Here is a 10,330-nt window from a genome sequence, read left to right as displayed (position 1 = left end):
GGAACAGTCTAGTAGTTCAATCTCAGCAGCCTATAGGACAGTACGCGGCAGTGCTTTGAGAAATATCTTTGCGCATGCATCGACCCCCAGGTAAGACATGGGAATAATGAGACTAGGCTACTCTCGGGAGAGCATCAATATTTTACTGTGATTAACATGACATAAAATTGTATTGTTCACTTTTGAAATCCTGATCTCAACGCAAAGGGAGTGCGTTAGAACTTTTAGACAGCCTAAATGTGAGGCTAACTTCAGTTATTGATCATGACATGTACATGAAAAGTTGAATGTATTTTGGCAGAATCTTTTTAAATGAGTAGCCTACTTTGGTTTTGGCGGTTCCGATAGTTCAGTCGTGCGCATACCAATGTATTCATATTTAAATAGACCCTCTTATCCTATAGGCTTAACATTAACATATCCCTCCAGGGTGCGTCGGTTGAACCTGTGTCTGCATGTGCATATTCAGCGGTATGCGAGCAGAGCGTCTTTCCCTAGGTTGTGCGTTGTTTAAATTGGTTGTCGTTTAACCTGCCGTTTTCATATGCCTACTGTTTTTTTGTGAAACTTTTCCTGTAGCTCCTGTATGAACTGCACGAGGGACTGTCAGTGCAGCAATAATAACGTATGAGGCTACACTTATTTCTACTCCCTCTGCGATTATTTTGCCTTGTATGTTGTGGATACAAATGCAATATTTTCCATAGGGAAGCGGAATTCCCGAATGCTTTAGGCCAAGCCTCTTGCGGCTTTGTGAGTTGACAAACATTGAAATGTGTGGCCTAACCAAAATTCCCTCTCCATTTTGAGGCGAAGGTGATAATAATCAGGCATTGATACCGAGAGGGGTAGAGCCCCTCTACTTTAGTCATTTACTGCATCCTACCCCCCACCAGCCAGACTTGCTTTAATTGGTTTATTTGTCTTATGTTGATTTATAGGCTTATGATGCTCAGATCTCTACTTTTTAATGGATTACAGGGGCTCCACCAACTGGTTTTACAGATGGCTGTTTAATTGGTCTTAAACCTAAAATCAGCTGAAGATTAACACCATGGATCTTCTTTCAATGGCATTTTATCTTCAGCGCTTTGATCTTTTTAGAGTTTTAATTTAACTTATCTGCCCTGAGTTAAATTATAAGCCTACTGTATGCACTTCAGGGGTTCCTAACAAGTTTCATGTCAGCTCACAGCTTTTAGCTAAAAGATTTTCAGATGTCTGATATTCCAAGTACAACACCTTATGAAAACACATAACCAGGTTATGCAATTGTTCAGTAGTATGCAAATCATTCCTATGGGACATTCTCAAGGAACAAGGAAACCAATGAATGTGAGGTTATCAAGATGTATCCCGCCAGCCGGCAACAATCAGTGTCATCGCTTTGTCCTTAACTTTCAGGTTGGTCTCAAACTGTTGGAAAATGGTACAGGATTCAGGCCCATTTGCTTACTCCACTACGTCTTTTCTTACGACTAGGCAAACATTTGCATCCCAGACATTTTGTTTCTCTTACTGGGACTCATCAAAAGTCGTGCCCAAGCGTAGACCTCATTGCCACAAAACCCCCAGAAGCAACCGCCAGATTCGAAGATGCTTTCGGCAAGTCCCCATCCACCGCACTTCCCCTCCTTTCTGTGATGGCTGACAAGAAAAGGGCCTTTATGCCGCTGCCAACTATTGTGCTCTTATAGCAGGCCTACGTATCGATGAGTAGGCGTTGTAAATGCAAGGGGGAAGCAAGTATAATTGTATCTGCATGTGCAGGGAGTTGGTGATGTAAGATGGTCGACCACCCTGCAAGTTGATGGTGTTGGGGGAATCAGACACAGTGAGCGAGGGAAAACTAGATTTTTCATTGCGTAAGAAATGGATGTGTAGGTTGGGCAATAAAAGGGGCCATTATGAAGTAATTAATCCCATGGGTGCCATCATCAGTGTTGTTCTGTGTTTATTTTGGCAATGTAGGCTCTTTACTTTGGATGTCAAGTCAAAACGTTGGAGAGTTGCCTCTCAGTTTGACCCCTGAGAAAAAAGGGTGTACTTGGAGGATGATACTTGGTTGGAAATATCAACATATCTGGTTAGTTATAGACACAGACACACTGATTGGGTTCACCTGTTTCAGACAAGTGCTTACTTTCTTTCTCCGTCTCTCGTAACAGATCAGGGGATGGCTGGCAAGCCCTTCCGGGCCACCTACATATGGAGCAGCATCATCAACAACCTACAGCAGCATGTGGAGGTGAAACGGAGGAGGCACAACCTCAAGACCTACCATGACTGCTTCCTGGGGTCAGAGGCCGTGGATGTGGTCCTGGCTTACATCATTCAGAGCAAGTTCTGCGGAGATGCCGAGGTCCCCCGGTCCAAGGCAGTGCGTCTCTGTCAAGCTCTGATGGAATCTCGCGTGTTTGAGGCTGTTGGAACTAAAGTGTTTGGAAAGGAGAAGAGGAAAGTCACTTTTGAAGACAGTAGCTTCAGCCTGTACAGGTTTCTGAACACACAGACTCCAACCACAAACTCTGAAACTATTGAGAATACATACCACTCTCCTAGCCAACAGAGGAACACTTATATTTCACCATCTAAAAGGTATGAAGCTCCATTTAACTTGCAATTTGGCCACATTGCAGTTATGTTTTATTTCTTGGCTTTTGCACTGATGCAAGGGTTTAAGAGAAATATTGTATATCTGGAAATAGTATGCATTTTTCATGGCTAAAATATCATAGGAAAAATATTGGTCTTAGAATTGAGATGCTTAACAACTGATTAACTTCCTTTGTTGTGGATCATAGCCCTGAGGAAAACAACTCTCAGTAATATAGCCTAATCCATATGATCAAATAGCTTTGAATTGCATTTAAAACTTCTTAAAATGCTAAAAGACCAGTAATTGTTAGTATGACACTGTGCTAAACTGTATTGGTTCCCCCCTAAATATTACTGTCTAACTATTTTATGAATGTCTAATAATTTGTTGCTTATTCATTGCAGGCAAGAAAGTCAGGTGAACTCAAACATCTCCCCGGTCAAAACAGACAAGTCCTTGCAGGATGTTCTAGGAGATCTTAACTATAAAACAATTACGCCTCAAATGATTGATCTAGGGTTATCACAAGAGTGTGAGTACATTCATAAATTCCACTTCATAAAAATTTAATGATGTTGTAATTGCCAGTACTGCCACAGATATTTGAGTATTCATTAATCATTACATTATGGAAAATATTTTGTTTCCTAAACTATTCTTGGTTATCAAAGTTGATAATAACAGTGTATCTTGGCAAAGCTGGCATGCATTATCTCACTACTGTAATGTTCAGTAAAGACTTTTTCCGGGGGAAAAAGAAAGTATAAACAGTGTGAATGACATTGCAAATGCAGCTGCTTAACATGGTCAGTTAAAACACATGCGTGTATCAGCTTGGTGGTAGGCTATGTGACTGACCTGCTCTTCCTCTTGCCATTGTCCATCCAGTGGTGGATGAAGTGTGGCAGCAGCAGACGGTGCTGAGGCTACTGCAGCTGATAGAGCTCCCCCTGCTGGAGAGTCTGCTGGAGGGCCGTGAGAAGCCCCGGCCCTCCCTCCACGGCATGGACAGTGACCCCGACCTGCTCTACACCAGCAATTACGTTGACCGTGAGATCCTCAAAGCCTTCAGCGAATCGCAGTATGTTATGACACTCAATCAAATAAGTAACAAAATGTTCCATTATCTCTGTCAGTGGTGTTTTCATTAGAATTCTTTCAATTTTGTACATTCCATGGATTAAACGATATAAGGTAGCCTGCTTGCTGCTCTTTCTGGTGTCAAAACAGAGCTACATTTTATTCATGGTCTTGTAGCTAAATTACAGTTATTTTTTCTTGGAACTGGGTAAAAAATTAAGCTCATTGTTGAGGAAGAATACACACACCAATCAACCGTTCTTTTATGTGTTGACACTTATGGTTTAAAATGAATCAGTTCCATGAAAGGAACTTCCTGGAACTGATGAGTGTAGCATGCTATTTTTAGAAGAAAGAGTTTTTCCAAGTTTGAACATAGAAGAAGTTGCTAGAGATGCATGATATCATTAAGCCATCAGATTTGAGCTGTCATCACAATGATTCAGAGACTTCAAGCCGTCTCGCCATCACAGACCATGCCATGAATGGACTTAGACAAAGACAGGCCTGGCTTGAATGTAGCTACTGTCTCTATCCACTGGTGAATTGTCTTTGTTTACAAGGCTCAGCAGAAATTCGACCATTTCTCTTGTTTTAAGAAAGAACTAGCCGTCCTGCCGTCTCACATGTTGTCGACAGACCACTGGTTCCCCATCTCACGCTACTGTTGCGTAACATGCTTGATGGATACCCTCTGTTCATAAAGCCCTCAGGCTGTAGGGCACTCACAGCTGTGCACAGCACTATGATAGTTGTCTGAGGGCTATGGTCTGATTAGTATTTCCTGTCCATCTCTTTGTGCGTCTCCTGAATACACATTCTACCCTGAATGTGTTTTTCTTGTTTCTACTCTAGTTTGAAATCAAAATTTTTCTATGTCTCGCAGTATCTCAGTCACTCTCTCTCTCTCTCTCTCTCTGCTCCTGTTGTAGGGCGGATGATTGGCTCTCGGCTGCTGTGGACTGTCTGGAGTTCCTGCCCGACCAGCTTGTGGTGGACGTGAGCCGAGGGCTGCCCAGGTGCTCGGACGACCCGGACGACTGCAAGCGGCTGATCTACAGCGTGCTGGAGCAGCACTACGGCGAGCCACAGTACCCGCCTCTGCTCAGCAACCACGTGTTCGACATCCACAGCGGCATCTCAGAGCTGCTAGGTGAGAGGAGGGAGCTGGCACTGGGAGACACTGTGGGAGTCGAAATGCCTTTTAACTTATGTGAAGACCTTTTTCGGGTGAAAAATAAACATAGTTACAAATAGCACACATTTACATACAGATAGCTACAATTACCAGACTCTTCCCTCCAAGACTCTGCCCTCCAAAGACACAGGGTCCATTTTTTTGACTGTTCATTCCAGCGAGAATTAAGACTTGACTTCATACTGTATCTGTGAGTACCTGTCGCTCCCCTAATGGAGTTTGTGTGCCTTGCAGTGAATGGGAAGCGGGAGCAGGCGTTGGAGGGCCTGCAGCTGTGTCTGAAGCTCCAGGACGCGCGCAGCCGTGAGGAGCTGCGCAGACTGCTGCGCTTCATGGCAACAGCCGCGCAGCCGCAGGAGGTGAAGTTACACAAGGAGGTGAGCAGACAGACACACAACCAGTCTACCCAGGAGATGGCTTATCTTATCTGACAGCTGACACAGAATGGAGATGAATGGTTTGCATGACTTCTGTAGAATAGGATACAGTCTTTCTTATGTAGTCAATATAACCCTCCAATTATAGTACACCTGAGAATGCAATGAGCAGGACAAAAAAACAAATGGAGATGCCTAAAAAGAGCTCTGAGAGGGGGATGTTTGACAACAGTGTATTGTATTTTCAGATTGATAACAGGATGGCAGTGAAGAGGGCCTTCTCTAGTGCCATTGTTTACAGCACACGACTAGCCAAGGGGAAGGTTGACCTCATGGTCCTGTTCATGTTGGACAAACACTGTGACCTGTTTAAGGTAGGCCTCCACACAACATCTTGTCATGATTTCATCACACTGGGTCAACCAGGATGGCAGAGAAAAAAACGGAAATATCACTTGTCTGTGGACACAGGATTAAAAATGTTTATGCAATATATTGTATGATGTAAAGTTTATGTTTATGTTCTCTCCAACTCCAGATCCCAGTGACCTTGCATAAGCTCGTCAGTGATAAGCTGGCAAACATCATCAGGAAAAAAGACCCAGATGTAGTGACAGGTAAGAAGTGATCCACCCTGATGGACTATGCAACAGAGAGCTTCTGTCTGAAACAGACACATTCCATAAGTCTCATCTCATAACCACAGCAGCAGGACTCTGGCCAATGACATGCAGGACTGACCGTTCTTTTTCGTGTCACAGGTCCATCTTACTGCAGGCGAATCTCGGGACAGACTTACGCTGAGACAATCAAGAAGACCACCAGGGACGAGCTGTGGGCTCTACTTAGGACTATCCACGAGAACTCCAAACTCTCCGTGAAGGAGAAGAAACGTCTTCTGGGGCAGTTCTACAGAGGCCACCCTGAGGTCTTCGTGGAGTATTTTGGGTCCAGACTGTCAACTGTCGATCTGTAGAAGGAAATGTAAATTATAATTTATGTGTATATGTTGTAAAAAGTGTAAAGCTTCTGTAAATAGCTGTGTACATGTTTGTAATACTTTGTATATAAATTATTGATGTACTGATAAACGTATGAGTATAAGTGAGAATAAAACTTTTTCCAAGGTATATCACGGTTCAGCACAAGTGATTCACTGGAACCTCATTAAACAAAACACAATGTTGTCATACAGTGGCATACTTGGCATGTAGTGTAGGAGCATGATCTGGAACTACACATTTACTGACCACATAGATGACTCTCATTTAACAGATGAATAACAGTCCTTACAGGCAGGTCTCACCACTCAGCAGCATCTTGGTAACGCCTTCGGACAGTTATTTTTGGCAGCTATTTCGGAAGATTGCGTTAATCATGCTGTTTCCAACAGTGCCGTTGGTTACTTACATTACAGGAACAGGCAGGATATGTGTAGATAACCGCCATATTGGCATTATGAACTAACCCCATACATTTCTATGGAGGATTCTTTGAATCTCATTATAATGTCTCTGTGAATGATTTTACAGATAACATTATAATAGCATTATAGTACTGTTATACTTACTATAACTAAAGCTGGTGATAAACAAGGCAACTTTTTGAACAATTTTGATGGGAAATCCACCTGATATTGTTCAGGCACATTCCCATTGGTACTGGACACTTTTCTTTTCTGAAGAACTTAAATCCCACAGTGCTGAGAAGCACACAAATGGTGTGCCCTGGGGTCCTATTTGTCTGGTTACATTTCAAGACTAACCAACAGACTATACATTTTTCCTTAATATGTATGCAGAGTAATCTTTGTGTCCAATACAACAGAACACAACAGAGAGTCCCTTAGTGTTAAACATTGGATTAAAAGTTATGCAATAACCAAATAAAGAATTTAAATCAATATTAAAGAGAAACTCTTTTTTAAGATTTGTGGACCATTTTCATTGGGGACCAAAATGACATCAATCGGTGCAGTTTTCAGTAAGACCCGGAGAATATGCATGTACAACTGAATAGCACATAGCATAGCATTTGGGGGCAACATCGCTACAGTATGTCAAACGAAAATTCAAACAAAACTTTACGGTCAAAAAATGTGTCAAACTCAAAGCCTGCAGGCCGAGTCATCAAATTATGTGGCCCGAGAACGCTTGCTTGAAAATTGTTGTCTTTGATGGATGAGTAATGATGAAGGTTTCTTGATCTGATAAATTATGAGAACACAGAGAAACGTGAGTGGATGCCCACACACAATATATTTTTACATTTATGTAAATGCAAATACATTGATGCACAAGCATAATGTTTTTTTTAATAAACACACTTCTGCTTGCCATAATGCTTATGGTAATTCTACTCTATTCAAAAGTAGTTCATTTGTTGGTAATCAATAATGTAGAGGCAATTGTGCAATAATATTTTACATCTTATGATACATACAGTAGTCTTTCAGTTACAACCGGCCCATGAGTTTGACATCCCTTGCCCTAGGTTGTTATATCGAAGTTTCCCTTTAAGGCCCTGGCTTAATGTCAAAGACAAGGCTAGATGAATGTGTTTAAGAATGTATTTCATACATTCTTTCTACCGTCACAGTGTGTAGTTTGATATTTAATTGTATGTTCTCTGTTAAGGTATTTGTAGTGTGTAGAGGTGGTTCTCAACAATTAAGATAAATCATCAAACAAAGATGAAACATTGACAACAGGTTTCATTCATAACATGCTATTCATGTCTGTTGCAGTGATAATAGTAGTCTATCTTCAATAACATAGTATTCATATACCAGCCAGCCCTGGCATTCATGCACCAACTTACTTATTATTTCACTGAAACATCCCTCCCATGAAATTAAAATGTCTTTCTGTACCATCTTTGCTCCAATAAACAGCAGGTGCAATAGGTTGGGCACATGAGACCTGTGATATATACAATACACACACACAGAGTATATATATACAGTATACATTGTAATTTTATGACCAAATGCATCCCATGTACCTTTCAGAGATCAAGGACAATGCCATCTTAGCCTGCAGAAATTCCCCGTGGGCATGATCCGTTTCAGTTCATACTTTACTGACCAAAACTGAGAGTGTCTGAGTGTCAGACACCCGCAAAGTAAACACGAAAATTCCAAAACATGAATAGAAAGCCTTCAAGAGAAATTTCTGTAAAAGATGGCATTCAAAATCAGATTTTCTTGTGTGTAGTCTTGCTATTTCTCCTCTCTAAGGGACATGAGGAAATGGGTATTAACAGTGCAATTAGTCAGTGCAGTGTATTACAATGTTTTGTTTCTTTTTGTCTTTCAGAAAATGTTTAACATCAAAAGATACTGTGCTGATTACATCATATATAAAAAATGACAAATACAGATGGCTGACAGCCTTTGCTTTTGTTTTATGCAACTTCCTGCTCCACTCCAGTGCATGGCACCCTAAGTCCCAGTGTCAAAAGCCGGCTGCTTGGAGGCACTGTACAGGCAACAGTGTGTTCACGGCTCTCCATGGAAAAATGTACCTGTTAATCATACTTGCATACATGCTTTATCATACCTATGAAAAAAGGTAAAAAAATATGGCTCTGGTCCAATGCAATCAACCTTAACGGCAACAGCGATATTTCTGCATTATCCTCAACCCATGTGTCTGCTAAAGGAGCAATCTTTCCCTATATAGGACACCAAGTGTGTGAAAAACGCACATTGTCTCCCTCCAGACATGATCTGTCTGCAGCCAGTAACGCCTAGGTCAAAAGTTCTCCAGTGTCCTGTTACCATGAATATATTCTTTGTAGTTATGTAATGGGGATACTGTTTGGAATGTGAATCTTAGTGCGGACTGCAGGAGGAATGCCAACTGTCTTGTGGCTCTTTCTACAAGCAGCAACGTTTTACACTATTGATTTGCTAATGGAACATTGGGCATTGCGGAGAAGATGATTGTATTTTGCAGACATGTTCTGGGAGTGTTCTGTACACACAACACACATCCAAACAACATTTTAAAAATAAAGGCATTCAGAGATGTAGGCAGAACATCACCATGGCCATATTTAATCAGCGAACACACATCTAGTCTCAAATGTACAATATGACCTGCACAACCAAGTGTGAGGAAATATAGTCTGTGGCATACTGCCATATAAAAGGGATTCTTTTGAAATATCTTCGGCTGGCAGTGTTATACCACCCTGATGAAGGGGGGTCACAAGCAACACTGGATGAGAGGAAATTACAGATGCCACACCCACCGTGATCCCATTATCCACTGACCGCTATGAGCTTGCATGTCACTGACTGGAATGCCCAATGCTGTCGGCCATCACTTGACGTTAGGGTCACTACAGCCGGACCAGTGCGAAAAAAAAAAAAAAAAAAACCTGTCACACTGAGCATCAGGAGGCCCACGTCAGCAATTAGCAGCTGCTTCAAAGTGCACTCTAATGAGCGTGCTTAGGAGGCATCCTCTGTGTGACACTTCAAAGGGGCCAGCCCTGGGAGCAAGGGTGGGGTAGGGTGGTAGAGGGGTCGAGCCAGATGAGGTGTGGCATGCAGACATCAAAGGCAGAACCAATGTGGTTTCACCTCAGCTCGCCCCGTGGAACTGGTGCCCCCCAGCTGGGAAACTCTGCAGGGGAAAATGGAGTCTTATAGATCACCCTGTGAGGGTGGGGGGAGAATGGGGAGGACCTGCCATCATGGATTTATACAGTCCACCTTCACGCTCACTGAGCTAAGCTGCTTAAATGCAGTTTAATGACCACTTAACATTAATCTGAAACAGTAAGAACATGCGGGTTAATGTTATGAAACGGCAAAGTATGAACGAAGATCACTACTTTGTCCATGACCTGTTACATCCATGTTCTTGCAGTGTTTGGAGAGTGGTGTCTCCGCAAAGCACAGCATTCCCTCTCCCATTCCCAAATGGCAGGATCAAGGGTGAGGTCAAAGAGCTGCCGTGACGTGATGAGGACAGGCCAGGTGTCTCTCTGGACTCTATGGTGTACGTCACAAAGGCAATTCAGTGGGTTGTCATTCACCCTGGCATTCCTCATCAAAGACATAAT

At 42.3% G+C, this 10,330-nt stretch overlaps 1 protein-coding gene across 2 annotated transcripts; it reads left to right on the top strand.

Moving 5' to 3' along the window:
* Window positions 1–6,384, top strand: depdc7a (DEP domain containing 7, paralog a). 2 transcript variants are annotated; one of them, XM_076287886.1, is made up of 10 exons: window positions 1–90; window positions 1,972–2,086; window positions 2,169–2,598; window positions 3,004–3,131; window positions 3,488–3,680; window positions 4,612–4,832; window positions 5,112–5,254; window positions 5,503–5,628; window positions 5,793–5,871; window positions 6,016–6,384. In XM_076287886.1, the coding sequence occupies exons 3-10, from the start codon at window positions 2,177–2,179 to the stop codon at window positions 6,228–6,230; spliced, it is 1,527 nt and encodes a 508-aa protein (XP_076144001.1). In that variant the 5' UTR covers window positions 1–90; window positions 1,972–2,086; window positions 2,169–2,176; the 3' UTR covers window positions 6,231–6,384. The 2 variants fall into 2 exon arrangements, with proteins under 2 accessions (XP_076144001.1, XP_076144000.1); XM_076287885.1 differs by lacking the exon at window positions 1,972–2,086 and having other exon boundaries at window positions 15–90.
* Window positions 6,385–10,330: the final 3,946 nt, after the last annotated feature.

Source organism: Alosa pseudoharengus, unplaced genomic scaffold (genome assembly GCF_046254945.1).
Source record: "Alosa pseudoharengus isolate Yale_2024_CS ecotype anadromous, Long Island Sound unplaced genomic scaffold, YU_APseudo_1.1 YU_APseudo_1.1_scf_16, whole genome shotgun sequence".
Lineage (NCBI taxonomy): Eukaryota > Metazoa > Chordata > Actinopteri > Clupeiformes > Clupeidae > Alosa > Alosa pseudoharengus.
This window is presented reverse-complemented; position numbering and strand designations above follow the sequence as displayed.

Coding starts and splice junctions, on each gene's coding strand:
- depdc7a (XM_076287885.1), top strand. Junction 5,629..5,792: donor AACACTGTGACCTGTTTAAG/GTAGGCCTCCAC, acceptor CTCCAACTCCAG/ATCCCAGTGACCTTGCATAA. Junction 5,872..6,015: donor AGACCCAGATGTAGTGACAG/GTAAGAAGTGAT, acceptor TTCGTGTCACAG/GTCCATCTTACTGCAGGCGA.